This window comes from Leuciscus leuciscus (genome assembly GCF_965113295.1).
Source record: "Leuciscus leuciscus genome assembly, chromosome: 6".
NCBI classification, from domain to species: domain Eukaryota; kingdom Metazoa; phylum Chordata; class Actinopteri; order Cypriniformes; family Leuciscidae; genus Leuciscus; species Leuciscus leuciscus.
In genome coordinates, this window is record NC_138730.1 from 27,134,653 (window position 1) to 27,155,331 (window position 20,679).

General features: G+C 35.6%; 1 protein-coding gene across 2 annotated transcripts; it reads right to left on the reverse strand.

Moving 5' to 3' along the window:
- Positions 1-467: 467 nt before the first annotated feature.
- Positions 468-20,575, reverse strand: tgs1 (trimethylguanosine synthase 1). 2 transcript variants are annotated; one of them, XM_082172235.1, is made up of 13 exons: positions 20,228-20,575; positions 19,685-19,743; positions 18,841-19,007; positions 16,850-17,468; positions 14,748-14,883; positions 14,206-14,292; positions 13,934-14,114; positions 9,989-10,337; positions 9,684-9,845; positions 3,868-4,011; positions 2,096-2,314; positions 1,823-1,899; positions 468-789 (listed from the first exon to the last, which is right to left on the reverse strand). In XM_082172235.1, the coding sequence occupies exons 1-13, from the start codon at positions 20,335-20,337 to the stop codon at positions 676-678; spliced, it is 2,424 nt and encodes an 807-aa protein (XP_082028361.1). In that variant the 5' UTR covers positions 20,338-20,575; the 3' UTR covers positions 468-675. The 2 variants fall into 2 exon arrangements, with proteins under 2 accessions (XP_082028361.1, XP_082028360.1); XM_082172234.1 differs by having other exon boundaries at positions 9,684-9,848.
- Positions 20,576-20,679: the final 104 nt, after the last annotated feature.

The window sequence follows — 20,679 nt, forward strand, 5'->3', positions numbered from 1 at the left end:
ACAGTGCACTTGTAGGCTATACGTTTTTACATTCTACTTAAATAATAAATAAATAAAAACACCTACATGTAATTATAGAGCTGTAATTAATTTCTGCAATTACATCTATAAGTAGGCTACTGTTAACCCACCCTTAAACCTAACCATAACAACAAACCTGTCCATAACCTTCCACAAATCCCACCTCAATAGCAGCAAACGTGTCTTGCGATACAACATGAACACAAGTAGCCTACCTAACATTATGTAAGTAGGCTACATTGTAGTTAAAGACACCTAATATAAAGTGTGACCAGTAAAGGTAATACATTATTCTTGTTATATGGCACACATTTTCATAATACTCACAGCACTGTGTAAGTTCGATTAGATAGATAGATAGATAGATAGATAGATAGATTTTTTTCTAAAAGAAAATTAAACATGGGATGTTTCAGGCTGTGCAATTTTATGACTTACATACATGGTTCCATCAAATGAACTTTAATAGGTAAATATCAATGCTGGAAAAACAAAACTGTTAAAATAAACATTAAACTAGCAGCATCATGAGTACACATTAGTCAGTAAAATTCATCGTCAATGGCTTTACAAAACAGTAAACAGCAGATAATGTACAAGTAAGTACAGATAACATAAACGACTAAAAGAAGTAGAAAAAGGAAATAAAATGTTTTAGGTTTTTGACTTAATTAAGCAGCCAAAGTATGCAGTAATTGTTTTCAGTTTGTTGTTCAGAAAGTTCTGCTCCACTTCCACTTTCCCACCTGGGCCGGCGAGAGATGCGATCTATACAGAGTGAAAGACAGAAAGAGGGAGGGGTAAGAAGAGAAAGAGGAAGAACAAATGAGGCAGAGCAGGTGTGAGTTACCATCACAGGCAACATGGTCACTAGTTTCTAATATGAACATCTCAGTATATTATCATCATAGTATCTTGGTTTAGGGAAACTTGTTCTTGAATTTAATCACAAGTCACACTAATACATAGTATTTAACAATACAAGCAGTACAGTCATGGGCAAATGGTAATGATGTATTTACTTTAGATATTAGTGTAGAAATGTGATAGTCAGACAGAATACTCCGGAAAGCAGTGTGGTTTCAAAAGGTGCAACCACACTGCATCAGACAACAAGACCTTTCAGAGAAGTCAAAAACCATGATACAGCTGCAATTGACAGACATCATATGCACTTAACTAACCCATGTATACAGTCAACAAACATATTCTGTGAAAATAATTCAAAATCATTTCTGATTATGTAAGTATAATATGTCATTGATGGACTTTGGCACTTTGACTTTGCACTGCTGGACAGATATGAGACACTAAAGTGATAACAGGAACTAGAAATATGTTCTAAATAGGACTAAATATAAGCACAGCAGCCATGTGTACTAATAATAAAAATGCTAAAAGGGTTGAGCCAAGTGGCCAACCACAGATGATTTTGACTACATAGGAATTAAGACCACTGGCTGATGTATTGTGCTACTTAGTTGCATGCTTGCAACTTCTATGTTTAATAAAGCTAAAAAAAGAACAAAAGAAATCTGAGTATTGGTCGCAAACGTTTAACGGAGCACAAAACAGATAAAAACAGATACAGAGCACAGATGTGGCTATGCTGATGAACAACCACAAAACAGCAACAATTTTTTAACCATTGTGGCCAATGTGACGACCATTATAAGATGTTTATTAGAGTTAAGTTAATCCATATGCTACTGTGAACAAAATAACTTTTAGCATCAATATAGAAAGGGAGGTTTTCAGGTTACCATTTTAAAACTGATTTGTGTAAATAAATGACCATTACCTGTTCCATGTCCGCATTTCGAGGAAGAAAATAGACAATATTGTCTGAAATCATTTTTGACAACCTGAAAATTTCAAATGTATAGATGGTTAAGGAAGTTGAAACAGGATGTTTGAAGCATCTTGACCACATACGTTAGAAAGTATATACTTAATATCACAAAGAGTGTTGTGAAAAAGGACAAACTTGAACTTTCCACTTGAATGAAAACCTAATTTGAAAGAAAAGAGGCACCGTCTAGAATAAAAGCACAGAGTGTAAGACTGAAAGGATATCCATCAGGAGTCATCATGGTCTTGATGTTGAACACGTCAGCACTGAGGTACTCTGGTCCGCCCCACGGGGGACTGAGGAAAACCACGTCTGCTCGCAGGCGCGGAGCCAACTGCAAGAAGTCTCCCTGCAGGAACTCTATCTGGTGCGCCACACCATACACTTCTGCGTTGTTCTGTGCCAGAGCCAGGCGTATGGGGTCAATGTCAATGGCGATCACTGGATGGCAGAGGGAGAAAAACAGCGTTTCACTTCCAAAAATGCCAAAGTATTAGAGTCAGTAGCTATGTTTCCATCCACCTATTATATATATATATATATATATATATACTGTATATATATGCGCATTTCGGGATATCGCATAAAAACGTATGCGCTCAATTGAGGCAGATACATTTTGGTCACACTTTATTTTAAGGGTGGTGAAGTTACATTGTACTTACTCAAATAAGTACTGAGTAATATTAATTAAATAAATGTACTCACTATTGAGTTAGGGTTTGGTTTAGGTTTAGTTACTTGTAATTATGCATAATTTACTGGTTTTACTATAGTATGTACATGTAGTAACGTGTCAGAAGACATGCACAAACTACGATGGAAACACATTTTCCGAAAAAAATTCCCTGATGCGCAACAACAACAAAAAAAACCTCACGCTACTTTGCCTCAACAGTGGATGTGATTGGATAACAGACTAACCAGCTGACCGATTTGCACACATCTCAAATGTTGGTTTGATCATTCTGAAATCCCTGAGCCAAAGTCTGTCGTCAGAATGATTTGGTTTAATGCCCTGCGAGAAGTGTCTCACACGATTGGTTCCCACACAACAGGAACCCGAATGCAAGATAACATGACTGAGTTTATTGCATTTAGTCAGCGCACTCAGAGAAGCAAGTCATTTAGGAAGGAGGAAAAAAGAGCCACATTGGCTTCCCCAATTGCAGCAACTTTTATTACAGATATTTTGCACCGATTTCTCAGGAAACAAGTGACCACAATTATAGAGAAAAAGAATGTATACAATTTTCAAGAAGTTTCAATTTAATGACTCTAAAAGTGTCATGTGGTGTACCATCAAGTAAAAAGTAACACCTTGAACACATGCAAGTATACAATCATCAAAAAAGAAAAAAAGAAAATGTTTTCAACATTGAAAATAATCAGAAATGTTTCTTGAGCACCAAACCAGAATATTATAATGATTTCTGAAGGATCATGTGACACTGAAGACTGGAGTAATGATGATGAAATTCAGCTTTGCCATCACAGGAACAAATTACAGTTTAAAATACATTAAAATAGAGAAGTTATTTTTCAATTATAATAATATTTCACATCATTACCGTTTTTTATTGTATTTTTGATCAAATAAATGCCATGTTGGTGAGCATGTTTTTTAAGATATTGTGAACATTGATAAATATTTAATATTACAAAAGATCCTAAATTATCTAAATTAATTTTAATTCAGAAATATATTCTATTCTATTCTATTCTATAAATATATATATATGTGTGTGTGTGTGTGTGTGTGTGTGTGTGTGTGTGCTTTGCATTTTCAATGTATTTTTTGATAAATTAATAGACCGTGCACCATGGAAATGTGTTTTTAAAACACATTTTAGATGTCAAAACAGTGTTACAAATCTCATATCTCAAAAAAGATTTTCATATGGTTTCTCAAGACAATGGAAACCAACATATGGGTGTTAGCATGGTAGCATTGTGCTGCCATGGTTCTGTGGCAGTATGAAAGGCAACTGTACCTCTTTTCCCAGTGAGGGCAAACTGAATGGCATTGCCACCCACACCACAGAAGGCATCGATAATGAGCTCCGCGCTGAAGCTGTCCTGCACCCTCAAAGCAATGTGCTCTGCTATCTTCTCAGGAGTCACTGAGAACCAGCCCTCTGTGGACAGAACACAGTCACATGTTATGCACATCATAATTCAAATGAAAGGCTTTTATCAGTTCATGCATTCTTTTTTTTCTTGCATCATTGTATTAATATGAACAGAATAATATTCAAATTATAATTAAATGCACCTAAATGCTCCTTTTTATTGCAAGTGTGGTAGAACTGTTTACCACCAGAGGGAGTCTGTAGCTTTCATTTTCTATTTGAAGACCTGAAGCATGGCTCTGCTTAGTGCTTACGTCAAAGACTCTCTCTCCCTCTCTAAATATATAGCTATTTCCATTTTAGGATGAGCCTCTGTTGACAAAAGGATGATCTAGCTGATATCTATGAAATTTAAAATATCAGCAATCACCCCTACATCATGTGATGCCAGAAAACCATATATTTCTAAGAGAAGCAGTACAAAACCATATAATGTGTTCAAGAAAAGACTCCTGCTGTATCTCTGACACTTTAAAACGTAGCATCAGACTCCTGGATCTCGTTCTCTGGATTTTCATCATTTTAAGGTGTTGCATTTGAGCTGAAGTAGAAGCAGTCAGAGAGCTCAGAGAGAGTGGAGTTAAACGGAGCATGTCCCCTTCTGATTCTGTAGAGACCAACACCATCTGCTTTTAGCCTCCACAAATGCATCTCTGTTTTTCCGCCTCTCGTATTTTCCTCTCCACTGAGAATAGAGCACCTGCTAAAGTAACAATCACTAGTCTGGAGTTTCCTGTTTACAGTGTGAGGTCTGGACAGCGGGCGGCTGTACAGGTGCCCTCGAGTAAAGAGAACTCACTTTTAAGTGCTACCTTAATTTTCTATTACAAGATTACAAATAGGAAAAAAATCAACACTGTACTAATACTTTCATTAGTGTCATTTTACAATTGCAGTGACATTTACATCTGAAAAAGATCAACCCTACATTAAACATACCATGCTAATACTGATTATTGTATCTTCTTTCACATATACTGTAATTCAAAGTCACAATTAGACGTGCCGATATATGGTAATACAGTATATCATGATAATGAACATGCATTGTTATCGTGGGTACTTAAAAAAATACCGTGAATAATTATCTATTACAAATTATTCCGATTTTTAGAATGCATTTTAAGAATATTTTTCCATCTAGCGGATAAAATGTACGATAATGCTTAAATGCTGCGTCAAAGAGGCATGTGCGCACTCTGATGTCTGATCTAAACAACACTAAAGGTTGATTTATACTTCTGCGTCGGACCTTACGTAGGCTACGCGTCAGTTTTCATTTATACTTCTGCGTCGTTGTCCGTGTTGACGTGCAATTACACATGCGGAGGGAGCATGTGAAACCTGAGGGAGGGGTTCTAGCAGACCAATCACAGCTTGCGGTTCGCGTAGAATTGACACATTATTACAGTTTTGGAGAGGTGCATGTCAGGTTACGCCGTAGGCTACGCCTGCTACACATCCTACGACGGCATAAGTTCGTATAAATTGGGCTTAACACCCATGAAAAGCGCATGGCGGAAAGAGTGAAGGAGCACCATTTGAATGAAAATGCACTTTCACTCTGTGACAGCAGATGGCGCTGATGGAACAGCAGAAAAGCAGCCATTACCTCGGTAACCCCGTAAACAAAGCAGCTGTGCTACTTTCTGTTTCTGAACAGTATTTATGTTTTAAACAGTTATTCATATTTTTGTATTCGCAATGGTGCTCATCACAGCACTAAACACTTAAATACTTGGACTTAACAGGCTGTTTATTTTCAAACATTTTTACATTTTAATCTGGACTGTAACATGCCCGGCCTAGACATTGATTGATAATGTTCAGATTTTTTAAATATTATTGTTCAGTAACACTTTACAATAAGACTCCATTAGTTAACAATTCATTTATTAGTTAACATTAACTAACAATAAAAATACTTATAATACATTTATTAATCTTAGTTAATGTTAGTTTCAACATTTAATATTATTTATAATATATAATATATTCATATATATTATTTTTTAACCAATGTTACCAAAGAATAATAACTTCTGTAACAAATGTAGATATTGCTGATTGTTAATGTTATACATTAACTAACGTTAACTAATGAGACCTTATTGTAAAGTGTTACCTATTGTTCTTTATCATTCTTCAGCACTTTAATCTGTTTAAAACATTTGCTTACTTTATTTTTTGTGTATTGTTTTAAATGCTCAGTTCCTTTTGTTATTCGAAAAAAAACTTTTTTATTTATCCAGTAACATCACTGACAAATGTTATGGTTAAGTTTGTGATCAGGACATTGATCGCAAAACCAATTATCAATATAAAAAAATAGGCCACTGACATTTCAAAATAGCCCTTTAAAATTTTTAGCTTTTTTTATTTTATTTTTTACATTGTGTTAATGATCACATTTAAATATGTGAGAATTGCTTCGATGTAAATTATTATATAGATTTTTTAAATAAATATAATTTTTTATTACTTTGATCTTTGAATATTGTCATGCTTTAAGGGACTTAAAATTAAATAAACTGCAATTATAAATTTTTCCTATGATGGCACAGTATATACTGTAAGTTATGAGTTACATTTAAAGTGTTGTAAAAAAAAATTAAAAAATTCTATATCAAGTGTGTACACTGCAGTTTGACTTTTTTCTAAGTGACAGAATGACATGCCATTAATTTGAATGGGGGGAAAAATGGACAATTAAAAGAACTGAACACACATTCCTGGTCCTATTGTGCACAATTCATCAGAACAAAAAAAGTATTTCATTAAAATGTAGTACTTTTCTCACAGAATAGCTCCATACGGACATTTTTTACATTGCAGAAGTAAAATGGCTTGTGTTTGCCAGTTCATGTTGACTTGGAATCTGCAATGTCTGGTTGGAGGTTTAGGAGATACACAATTCAGCCCACGCTCTAGATCTACCTCTCTTTCTCGCTCTCCTCTGTCCAATCAGGCAGTGCTGAAGGAAAAGAGGCTCATTATGTCTTTGGGCTACTGCCTCTGTTGACATGAATAAGTGAATAAATACGAGGCTCTGATCTCACTTTCAAACAGAATTCCAGATGCTTAGTGAAAGAGTTATGATTCGAAAGTGAGAGACCTATAAAAACACATTAGTCATGGTAGGCTACTTCGGAGAATTCAAAGGGCATCCGTGAGGAAAGTTAAGATTTTCTAATCCCAAATAACGGGACCTTTTATGGTACCAGAAGGAAAACCGTTTGACTTTTGGTGCTGATGTTAAAAGGCATCTTTCCCATGATCAGCCCTATTAAAAACTAAATCCTACACCAATACTAAATTTAACAACGAAACTGACTTTACTTGACAGGGAGCAAATCTTTTAACATATAAAAAAAAATACGTTTTACATTTTCTGGACAAAATGTTAGTGGTACTTTAGCAAAAGTCACTGCCATGATCCTAAGATGCAGGTGGTTCCAAAACATTGCTAACTAATACAAAAATTAATTTGTAAATGCTACACTACAAAAAAAAAATATTAATAATGATTATTTTATTTAAAAAATCCTTATAACAAGATGCAATTACCTGAGAAGCAACCCTGCCAAATATATTAAAGCTTCAATTAATACTTCAAGAAAATACATCTTTCAATTACAATACACGATTAATTAATTAATTCAGAAGCGTGTTTTGTCTTATTGCACTGGCAGATATTTATTTGAAGTATAAACATCAAAAGTTTTTTTTTGCCAATGCAGTAAGACAAATTACACTTATATTAAAGATACAATCTATGAAAACAAGTCTTCATATCTTATGTAGTGTTGCTTCTCAACTAAATTCAAGTAAATAAATTCAAGGATTTTTGTCAAAGAATATTTATAACTTCATATAAGATATCATTTTTTGCTGTGTAATGAATTAAGGCCTGTTCACATCAAAAACCATAACTAACAATAACTATATTAGCATCCAAACCAACTCAAAATAACAAATTATAAGCATGCGCTGTAATTTTGTTGCCTGCCACATTAAATGCTCAAGCTATACAAATAATAAATGGCAAAAAGACCAAATGAGATCTCTTTAGCAGTTCTAACAAGTATAAAAGAACATGCAACGAATAAATTCCTTATATAAAACAAACTCAGACAAGCGAAAAGCATTTAAGAAGCATGTTTATGCCTAGTTTAATATACTGTATCTATTAAGAGAGTGACCCACTTTAACAGTAGAGAAGAGAACACAGGTAAAGCACCAGAGCTAAAGGCTGTCCTCCTCTGAGGCTGAGCACTCTATTTGAGCAAAGATGGGGAAAGAAAAGAGTGCTCTCCTGAGCGCTCTAAAAGCTGCCTGCTGTCTTGCTCTCACTTGCACCCTCTCTTTATGTGTAGTCTGACGCAGGAGATATGAGGGCTCCGTGTCTAGTGTCAGCACACACACTGCAGACACAGCCAGCTCAGTCAGTCAGCCCACACCTACAGCTGTACAACCTCACAAATACATCTCATCCTGCTCCGTCCCGCAGTTCTCAGCGTGCTCTCTATTTGTTATTTAAATTCACAGGTCTTACTTTGAAGGATTCATTGGTGCATGACATGTTATTCCAAGACAAAAAAATCCTTGCCCTCCATTCTTTTTTTTTTTTTTCATTCATTCTTTCCTGTTTCACTCCTAAACATCTAATTTTCGGTGTGAAATGGTTTGAAATGGATGCTGACCTCAAGAATTATGGCTAGCTCATGTATCGAATATTCATAATATATTTGCAGTTTTCTTTGGCAATTTCAATACACTGTGTGATAATGATTTAAGCACTTTTTATTTGACCATCATGTTTTCTGTGAATCAATCCATTTCAATGAGTTGATTTGCTTGCATCATAATTCAGAAATGTTCGCCAAAATCTCTACGAGCCAATTAAAAAAAAAATCTTTTAATAAGTTTAGCTAAAAACATATGCTCATAAGCACTCCCTGCTGTTTATTCTATGTATTTATTTCTATGTTCTATAATTGTATGCATTATTATATCGGTGCATATTAATAAAAATGATTAAATATTCTTCACTTTGCTTATTTAGTAGAAAACATGACCACTTTTCAAGTAGATTTTAACAGTGACACTTAACAAGGTTTCATTAGTTAACATTATTTAACTTCTAAAGTTAATATGAACTAAGAATGAACAATACTTCTAGAGCATTTAAGTTACTGTTAATTTCAGCATTTACTAATACATTATTAAAAATCAAAAGTTGTATATGTTAACATTAGTTAATGCACTGTGAACTAACGTGAAGAAACAATGTACGACTATTTTTTATTGATTAACATGAACAAAGATTAATAAACACTGTAAGAAATGTATTGATCATTGTTAGTTCATGTTCGTTAATACATCAATGTTAACAAATTAAACCTTATTGTAAAGTGTTACCATTTTAACTGCATTTTAGTTGTAATTTGTTTTTATCTATTTGGCTACAATGGCAAATTGTTTGAATATTAGAATTACAAAACATCATCAAAAAACACGTTTTCACAATATATAACTTAATGTCCCTGATGCTGAAGCAATGATTAGTAAGTCGCTTTGGATAAAAGAGTCTGCTAAATGAATACAAGTAAATGTAAATAAATTAAATGAATTCATGATTTTCCTCAAATAAAGATGGTGGCTTTGTGCTGACTCACCATGGTCAAGTTTGATGCCCTCATCGAACCTGGAAAACAGACGGTAGCGCTGGGCCCAGTACTTGGCCAGCTCAGGTTCTGCTGCAATCTCAGGTGGCATCTCCACATCTTTTCTCCTTTTCCTGTTCTTTCTCTTGTTCTTTTTAAAGGCCTGCACACTCTCTGCTGGGAAAGGAAAAGTGTGATTAAATCAAATTGCCAGTGAACACCAAATGAGAAGCCTAACTGTGTTAATCATTGGCTTGTATGTTATAGGAGCACAGCCAGTGATTATCTCATTTGAATCAGAGAACATTGATGCTGACCTCCCTCAGTGCGCTCAGGAGCATCTGGGAGCAAGAAGTCAGGGACGTGTAAGGGATGCAGCTCTCCTCTGGGATCTGAATCATCATCCTGTCTTTCTTCTGGCTCTGGCATGAAGGCACACTGAATGTTCTGCTGATGTTCCTCACTTTTTTCACATGTTCTGTTGAGCTCAGGAGTCTTCTCACACTCTTTTTCATCTATCTCATTGTTTGCTTCTTCCTCGTTTCGAGTAGGTAAACTGCCCTCGTCCGCTCCCTCACATGGCCCGATCGGAGCTTCAGGCATGGAGGCCGGGGTCAGCTCCTCAGAGACAGCATCAGTCTGAATCTTCTGCAGGAAACTCTGGACCTGTGAGGGTATGAGTGAATGTACAGCTTTTATAGGAAGGAACAAACCCGAATAGTTCACTCCACAGTCTAATCACTAGTTGTACGCCACTATTTTCGGTAATGGGCTTTTGAACAATATTTATTATTAAAAGGGCTAATTCAGACAGAAATGTTTATCTTATATTTTAATATTGGGAAAAATATTCACTACTGTTTTTAGTAGTTCATATACACAAGTTTTCTTTTTTTTTTTATTAGTCTCTTATGCTCACTAAGGCTGCATTTATTAGATCAAGAACAATTATGTGAAATATTGTTACAATCTAAACTATTATCTATTATAGTACAATAATAACATGATGGTTATTGTAGTTCTAGACTAAATGTGAGCATGCAAAATCAGAATACTACGCAAACCTCCAACAGTTAAATACGTTAAATAAAAGAAATATTTGTATGCATTTAATCTCACTTTATTGACCAATGTACTTGCTGCTGTTGACCTTCGATGATTCAGTGAAACCATAAGCAAAAATGACTACATTTTTTGTTTTTATTGGTGAAGTAAGTGCTGAACTTTCTTCTGCATCCTATTCCTTTGCTATCCAGAATGACAGCACAAATGCAAAGATTTGTTTGAGCTGCGCCCTCTACTGTACACTCATGAATTCACATTTCCTTCAAATTAGTTCAATTTTGGTGTAAAAGCGCCTTTTACATTTGCCCAATTTTTTTCTTTTCTTTTTGTAATAAAAAAACAAAACAAAAAACAAGCCCAGCCCAGGTGAGAAAAAGTAACGCAAAAGCAACATAACACAACGTATTACTTTTCTTAAAAAGTAACTAAGCAATGCTATTAGTTACTTTTTAAGGGAGTAACGCAATATTGTAATGCACTACTTTTCATAGCAACTTTCCCCAACACTGATTATCAATATTGAAAACTATTGTGCTGCTTAATATTTTCAGGGCCCATGATAGTGTTTTTTTTTTGTTTTGTTTTTGAAACTTTGATATTCAATAGTTCCAAAGAACAACATTTATTTGAAATAGAATGTAAAAGTTAACAATGTAAAAGTCTTTACTGTGACTTTTGATCAATTTAATGCATCCATGTTGATTTGGTTTAATGTGTTCTTGCTGAATAAAAGCATTAATAAAGTATTAGTATTAAAAAACATTTGGTAGTGTATGGTAGTGTACATTTCAGGAACAGAGTTCCTCACAAAGTCCTTGAAATGTATTTATTTGACTGATTTATCTCCACCAAAGGCTTTTTTCAGCAAAGTAGCTTAAAATAAAAGAGATTCTAACACAAGAATAAAAACTACATAACTCAATCTGTTGGTTCCTTGGAATGAAAAAGTCTGGGATCAGGCAGCAGAAATGCAGGACTCGATGTACTCAAAGGAAGCCCCAACAAAGCCTCGTTTAGGCATCCAGCCTGCAAAGATACTGGTGATAATGTCTATTGCAGTAAAGTTTTTGTCCTCCACCAGATCAATTTGTGCTACAGAGAAATCAATTCTAGAGCACTGCAGTAAATTGGTCTAGTCTCTTTACTGGCTAAAATCCAGTGGGGTGAAGGGGATCCACCTTGAAAAAGTCCATCTAGAAGATAACAGGATGCACTTGGTTGAAGAAAACAATTCATCTCTTTTCTTCTTGAATATTAACATGCCAGTGACCAAGTTTGAACCTGTTCTGTGTGTGTTTGACAGCTGGAAACGTGTGTGTTAGTGTCAGGGGTGAGACTGGAGGTTAGAGCGGTCTGTGTGTCTGACGGGAGCTGACAGCGTGCAGTAAGCAGGTGCTGTGTGACAGCGCTGTGATGGGATGGGGTGAGGGTAGATGAAGCAGCTCTGTGCAGAGTGCATAAAGTGTCAGCCTCACCGCTTCTGGCTCGTTGCCCATTGTATTCTCATACACACACACACACAACTCTGAACAATTTACACTGTGCTTCACTGATCCATAGTAAGGCGACCAGAATGATAAATCTTACATGTAATCCCACAAAATCCATGTGTCAATAAAACCTCAGGGAACAACACAAAGATACGCATTTCATCGTTCAGTTGAAGTACCGCAGTTGAGGACCATACTAGAGGACTACATGGGATTGGGATATCACGGGACCCGACGCAAATCTCGCGGGAGAGGGCGGTTTTACCTAATCTGCAAATGGGAGTGGGCGATCAAAAAATACAGCAAGAAAGGAGTCAATAAATGAAGTTCACTGCAGTTGATCAGCAACATTCTCTTCATAAACCAGTGTTTCATTATTTCATTCATTAAGTATGTTTAATGTTTTTTTTGTGGTATTATTTAGGCCTATTTTCTTTGAGCTGTATGTTAATTAGCTAGACTACATACACAACTGTGATATCTGTGAGGTTTTTATTTCCGATTTATTTTATTTTGTATTTTATTTGTTTAATATTTATTTATTTTATAAGTAATTCAATCAAATCTAGACCATACATCTGGTTGTCTAGAAGTATAGAGGATCTTAAGCATGAAGGACTACAAACTGCATAATAAAAAAGTGAAAACTTTATCCACCAGAAGGGTCTCTAAAAATATATCTGACAGAGATATCTAAATTGTGGTAATATTGGTACCGTGTTCACTAATGTTTGGGATCAGAAAAAAATATTTATATATATATATATATATAATTTTTATTTAGCAAGGATGCATTAAATTAATCATAAGTGACTGTTAAGACATTTATAACGTTAGAAAATATTTCCTTTTCAAATAAATGCTGTTCTTCTGATGTTTCTATTTACCAAATAATCATGAAAAATGTATCACAGTTTCCCCAAACATATTATTTAGCAGAACCATTTCTAAAGGATCATGTGACATCTGAGACAGAATTTATTAAAAGTTATTTTAAAATGTAATATTACAGTTTTTACTTTAGATTAAATAAATGCAGCCTTGTTGTACATAAGAAACTTTTCAAAAACCTTAACCTTATGACACCAAACTTTTGAACAGTATTGTATCTTGAAGTAATATGCCTGTGTATGTGAATAAAAATACAATTTCTGCGAGGTATTAATGTAAACAGTCAATTTGTCTTTTGTTTTAAACTTTTTTATTTTAATATCAGCTCTGTGCATAGACCTTGCATTCATTGCTCTTAATTTATTTCTTTCAGTGAGAAATAACAAAGGGTAAATGCCATTGTTTTCATTTATTTTGTTCAACTTTTATAATTAAAAAATATTCATTAGAATACTGCATCCCAAGAGCTATTAAATCTAATCTACTCACTGCAGCCCTAAAATCCAAAGTTGTCTTTGGCTGACCTGATGCTACTGTCTGGGCAAATTAAGACAAAACAAAAGCATGATTAAACAAAACATATTAGAATAGTTCAGCCAAAAATGAAAATTCTGTTATAATTTTTCACCTTCATATTTGAACTATGTGATAACACTGAAACAAAATAACTAAATGGCATATTTGGAGCTTGATTTGTCCTGGCCAGGTCCCTATATGCTTTTGCTCAGTGTGAACATTCCTCAAAACTCCTGACTAAATATTTGTGTGAATTATGTCTTTAAAAATGCATTGCACATGCAGTAAAAACCGACTCACTTTTTGAAGGGCTTTGCTGATCTTTGGCTTTGTGGTTTGTGGTCCATCATCAGTAAAAAAGATGTGCTTGTTGATCTTGCAGGCTGCTTTTTTTCTCTCCTCAGGGGGCTTTCTGTTCTCCTCACTCCTCCTGCCCGCGTATGGACCCTGGACTGGTTTCAGCTTCACAACGCTGTCAAACCTGCCGAGACAAAAAGCATTTGGATGTTAACAGAGCCCCTGATTATTTTCAAAGCAGTAAAGCCGTGTCTAGCCTCTGTCTGGGTTCTTACTTGGGCTGTGCACTACGTTTCAGGCCGAGAACATCCCACGCCTCCTCAACCGGCACCTCCGCAAGCTCCTCGGCATCCAGCTCATGACTGTGAACAGAGCAGCAAAAGTCTTTAAAGTTACGATAATTGAATGCATCCATGCTAAATCTTTGTTTTTTGGTTTTGTTTTGTTTTTTTACTTTTGAGCTGTAGTGTATTTTTAAATAATGACTTTAAAAGACCTGGAATATAGCAAATGGGTTGCATGGACTACTATTACATAATTTGTTTGGAAAGTTTTTGCAGTTTGACAGCCCCAGGTCACTACGAACTGTCATGGTGTGGCAAGAGCTGTGTAACAAACTATTATTTTAAATATGTTTAATTTTGTGTTCCATGGAAAACAATAACAGCAAACAGATTTGGAATGAAATCAGTGAAACAATTATGACAAAATACGTTTTTTTTGTTTTTTTTGCAGAACTATACCATGAAACCATTAAACATTAAGCATGCAATGTCTGATACAATACAATGTACTGAATAACACATCGGCAGCTTACGCTCTCTTCACTTTAGCTCGTCTGTTCCCTGGAGGTTCATCATCATCATCGCTCTGATCCTCATCGTTAGATCTGTTCTTTACGGGTTGTCCACTCTGATTATTTAATGGCGCAGAGGTCTGTTTCATGTTGCCATCTGAAATCACACACTTTCAGTTTACTATTAATAATAGCAACGTTATCATTATAAAATAACGTGTCTGAGTCTTATACTGCCTGATGTATACTGCATAAGAGCCGTTCCAGCGGTACAAAAAAGGCTGCTGTTTAGATGCCATCAGTCATAGCCCGGCAATCAGGATGACAAGAGCCATTTTTAGAGCGATTGCGAGTACATTGTGATCAACTCATGCACCCGGGAGCCTGCACTCTTAACATGTACCGGCATTAAAAATGCATAGGCCAAAGTCACATGCTCCTTTCATTCAACATCTGACATCTTTTGATGTGATGCATTAAACATTCAGGCAGAGCCAAGCTTAGGCTGCAAAAAAAGACCTCTGGGGAAAACGAGCGAACAGAATTGTGGCTTGATATCATGGTGATACCAACAGTGTGATGATGACATCATGATCACAGGTGTTTCCATCAGAGCATATTGAGCAGGCCAACTCCAAAAAAAAAAGGTTGGAGTCAAAAAAAGTCAACATGACACCAAAATTGTCTGCATTTTTTACTTGCCTAATACACGCTTTTCCATTTTTTCCCTCCTACTTTTGCAACCCTGTTACTTTTTTATTTTTACCCATGCAACCAGTCCTGCCCTCTCGTTTTATCCGAAATACATCTGATTACAGTTTAGTTAAGTTACGATTAGTTAAAAGACTTTAAAAACAAAAAAACAACAACCTCTATCTTTGTGATCCTCTACAGGGCTGATAAAGAGTGTTCTTCAACTTGGATTTTTATATTTTATTAAATACAGCAAGAAACGCAGGTTTGCTAGGCTATTTCTTCCTCTCATCAACACAATCAATATTCTAAATAAGCTCTTTAAAACAGGCAAAAATGTGTGAATAAATGCATAAGATACAACGATACTTAGAGGTAGTGATGCACGATATAACGGCCACCATATCGGTATCAGCCGATATATGTTTATTTTTAATGTTATTGTTATCGACCCAATAAGAAATTTTGGCCAATATATTAAAGCAGATAAATAATGGATTATTCCTTCAGCTGAGATGCGCACTGTTCGCCATGATGGCTTTGAATTGCTTGACATATAATTGGAATCACTTAAAAAAGGAAAATACATTGAAGTGCAACATGTGCAGCGCAATACTGTCATATAGGCTACGTAAAATTATAATGAGAACATTATAATTGTGTGCTTGGGACATGGCTTTTAATGGTGAGACTTTTGTTCTTTAAATCAGGCTTTTAAAAAATTATATACAAATTTGGATGGAAAATTGTCGGCCAATATATCAGTTATCGGCTTTCAAATATAAAGAATTATCGGTTATCGGTATCAGCAAAAAATTACATATCGGAGCACCCCTACTTAAAGGGACAATTCTGTTTTTTTAAATTATGTAATTTTATTTATGTTCATGTAATTCCAAACCTGTATGACTTTCTTTCTTCTGTGGAACATTAAAGAAGATATTTTGAGAAATGTCTCAGTGTTTTTTGTCCATTCAATAGAAGTCAACAGTCACCAAAACTGTTTGTTTACCAACATTGTTCAAAATATCTTCTCTGTTTCACCGAAGAAATAAAGTCATGAGGGTTAGTAAATGACAGAACCTTCATTTTTGGGTGGACTATCCCTTTATTTTGATGGTAATTTAAGCATGTCATTGCTAGGGGGTGGTTGATAACCATTCAATTATTCTATGTTGTTTATTTCTAATGAGTTTAAAAATACGTCATTATGTCATTCTGAATGGCAGAAAATTGAACACACACAATGGGCCCATGCTGTGACTGACAGAATAAATTTTAACTTATATTACATCTGCACTAGATTCAATATGCTGAAAGTAGGTCATGGAGCAGGAAGGCTTTGACATATTTGGGTTTAGCATCACTGCAGGAACACCACAGTCCCCATAGCTAATAAACAAAGAGGTCTTGAAAATACATGCACCAACCAGAAGTGTCAGTGCAGCCTCTACGTGAAGATGACCTTTTGCGGTTTCCACCATCACAGGGCTCATCAGCACAGTTACAGACCAAAGACTGCTGGTCGCCATCACCGCTGTCAACTTCCTCAGTCAATAAGCTCAAGCTGCTTATGAGATGTGTAACGCTGATTGCGTTTGCCCTCGATCTTTCTTCCGTCTGATTCTTGAGTTCCTCCGTTTCTCCTCGGCTGCCCTGATATTCCTCAGAAGCAGTGGTTGTGCTATAGGACTCGTCCACCGTCCAGCCTTGGGCGGCCCAGTAGTGAAACTGTTCCCAGTAGTACTGGTATGCCTGTTGGCAGTGCTCGTCCCATTCAGCCTCCGAGCGGGAACATTCCTGCGCTGCACTGCTGGAGTTTTCAGGATGTTTTTCCAGCCAGCTCTGCCACAGCAGACCCTCCCCGTGCTGCTCCCAGTACCTCAGCCAGGCCTCCTCTGACATGGGACACGTCTGTTCTGCGGGGGTCTCAGCGATGTCATTCACAGCACACTGCTGTTTCTGCTCAGAGTCCTCGTCTGTGTCGGCATAATCTAGGGGGGTTTCCAAGTGCTTGATGCTTCTTTTGTTCTTCAGTCTCGCTAGGCCCTTAAAGATGAGACAAAATCATTAGTTTTGGGCCACAGCCAAGTCATTTCCTAAAGTAAATGGGGTAAAACTTAACATTCTTTAATGACAATTTACACACACAAAAAAAAAAAGAGCGATAAGCGAGAAGCTTCACTGCACAGGATAATCCAAAGACTCACAGGACCCCTTCACATCTGGGCATTTACACGTGCATATATTAAAAGCCAGGTGTAAATAAACTTGAGACACATTGTACCTGAGACACATTATGATCAGACCACTGAACTACGTGTGACGAATGTGTAAATGCAAACGATTTTTTTCATTATTTGCCAACACAATCCAGTTCAAGAATATCTACACAGTGTTTGAATACAAAATGCACGTTAATGCCAGGTGTATCGGAACCCTAGTTGGATTTAGTTGAATTTTCACCATCATTACGCCAGTCTTCAGTGTGACATGATCTTTCAGAAATCATTCTAATATGCTGACTTGATGCTTCAGAAACATTTCTTATAATTATAAATGTTGAAAACATTTTTAGTTTTTTGTGGAAACCATGAAACACTACCATTCAAATGTTTGGGGTAAAAGTGACATTAAAGACATCAGTAAAGACATTTATAATGTTACAAAGGTTTATTTTTCAAATAAATGCTGTTCATTGAACTTTCTATTCATCAAAGAATCCTGAAAAAAAATAAAAATAAAAAAAAATCCACAAAAATATTAAGCAGCAAAAAATGTTTTTCAACATTGATAATAATAAGAACCATTATTTATAATTGAGCAGCAATAATAATTGAGCACCAAATCAGCATTTCAGAATGATTTCTGAAGGATCATGTGACACTGAAGACTGGAGTAATGATGATGAAAATTCAGCTTTGCCATCACAGGAATAAATTACATTTTAAAATATATTAAAAAAGAAGATATTTTAAATTGTAATAATATTCCATAATATTACTTTTTACTGTATTTTATGTGCAGTCTTTGCATGCAGTCTTGGTGAGCATAAAATACTTATATTATTATGATAAATCTTAATTATTCTGAACATTTGACTGGTAGTGCATATACATATCTAAACTAAAGTCCACAAGACAGTAGAATGTCCCAATCATGGTACAAAAATGTGCTCAAGAGCACCCCCTATGTGGCTGATGGGCACGCTCAATGCAGACACTAGTGTGGACATCACAGCAGTCTACTAGCCAGTAGTCAGTGCACCATCATGACCCCAATGTATGGAGGACTACAGGAGCTGGGGGGGTTGGGGCAAGGATTTTTAAATGAATATTATATTAATAGGCAATATTCCCACATAAATGGACAGCCATAGTTCCCAATAACATCAAGGTTATCATGCATCCAACAGACATACAGTTCTCCTCTGTTCTGATGAGCAGGCAAACTCCACAGGAAGCCCCAAACTGGCCATAAGCATGGTCTCTTCATCAACAATGGCCTCTTCCTCCTCCTCCTCTTCTTCCTCACCCACAGAACGATTAGAATTCTCCAAAAGCTCTTCCCCATCATTAGCTTCAACATCTACTGAAAACAAAAAAACCAAAGTGTAGTTATTTGAGCATTATAAGCTAAAAACTGACCATAACATGTTGCAGATGAAAATCATGAAAAACCTTCTCAACCTTTTTGACTCCAAGGACCCCCATTGTCAAAAAACAATTTTCAAAGGCACCATAACTTTTCCTGTTGCTTTTAATTAAATGGATATGGATTGAGGATAATTTTTTGTTTAAATATATATTTTTTAACACACAATTCCTACCTGATAAAATATTTTAGAGCTCAGCTTAGCAGAACTAGAAACATTTTGGTTGCAGCATGTTAAAATTGAATTTAACATTTATCAAGGAAACAGGGTAACGACCTGGTGATGAGACTCAATATAAGAATAGGAAAGATTGTGAGATTCTCTTTTCATACGTTTGAAATTTGACTACTTCATAAAATCCAGTTTTCCAAAGCAGCAGAAATCCTGGTTCTTCAAAGAGAACAACAATTGTTGAGGGGGTGAATTAAAATAAGAAATATCTTGATCTTTAAATTGTTTTAGCTCATTTGAATGCTTGTTTTGTCCCATTTGAAATAATTTTAAAACATCTTAAGTTTTGTAGAGAACCATTGGCAAAATTCAATGTCAGCTAGTCGATATGCAAATGGTCATAATTCTCCATAATCAGAAATGAACAGGAAAACTGTACCTTGATTGTCAGTCTGACTCAGAATGGCTTTAAAATCTGACCGATACAATTCTCGATCACTGTGGATGAAAATAAGAGAAAATGTGTTTTGACAACAGTAAACAGGTAAGCAACCATCTTATGCTTGATTATTTTTCAGCAGGACTGCATATTAGGACAACAACTGAAAAATGGATCTGCTCCAAGTAAAACAGACAGATAGTGACCGAAAACCCTCACTGTGTCACACTGTGGTTGACATGGGTTGTGGTCTAAAAAGGGATAGTTCACACAAAAGGTTTAATTCTATCAGCATTTACTCACCCTCAAGTTATTCCAAACCTGTATGAAATATGAATTTCTTCAATCAAACAGTTGATGGACCCCATTGATTTTTTTTATTGATTTTTTTAAGTCAATGGGGACTATCAACTGTTTGGTTACTGACACACTCTTCAATTGCATTAAATGCATTAAATTCTAACTTTCTGAACGCACTTAAAAAACTGCAAACACATGAAATCAGTTGATCACAACGCAATCTTGTTCAACACAAATACATACTTGACGTAAGCTCTGGAGCACAAGCAATGTATTGTCATCTCTCTTTCTTCACCCTGATAGAAGATGACATCAGCTAGAGGAACAACATTCAGCTCGCCGTAATTAATCATGATAGACTGATAGAACCATGAGTGACACCTGTCAACAGAATCTACCCTAGACTTTGCTACAAACCTTAAAATCGCTATTTTACAAAGACATTACAAATAAAAACGACAGCAAGAAGATATATATAAATATACTGATGGATTAAAACGAGGAAGATTAAAAAGCACTACAATCTCGATCTAATTTTATACACACGTTTAAGACTCGCTGTGCGAATTTCCCCCCTCGTGTTTTGGAAATTGCCCGTCAAGTTAAAAGACTTTCAATACATTTACAATACTAAAATGGCTTTTATGAGGGCTTAGACTTTTATTATGAAGTTTTAAGGACAGTAACGGACGTTG

Excerpts from the sequence above, each read along its gene's own strand:
- tgs1 (XM_082172234.1), bottom strand. The coding sequence starts at position 20,337 with ATGATTAATTACGGCGAGCTGAATGTTGTTCCTCTAGCTGATGTCATC. Across the intron at positions 14,884-16,849 it reads AGGCTGCACTGACACTTCTG|ATGGCAACATGAAACAGACC; the intron begins GTTGGTGCATGT and ends GTGTGATTTCAG. Across the intron at positions 9,849-9,988 it reads TCCTGAGCGCACTGAGGGAG|CAGAGAGTGTGCAGGCCTTT; the intron begins GTCAGCATCAAT and ends TTCCTTTCCCAG.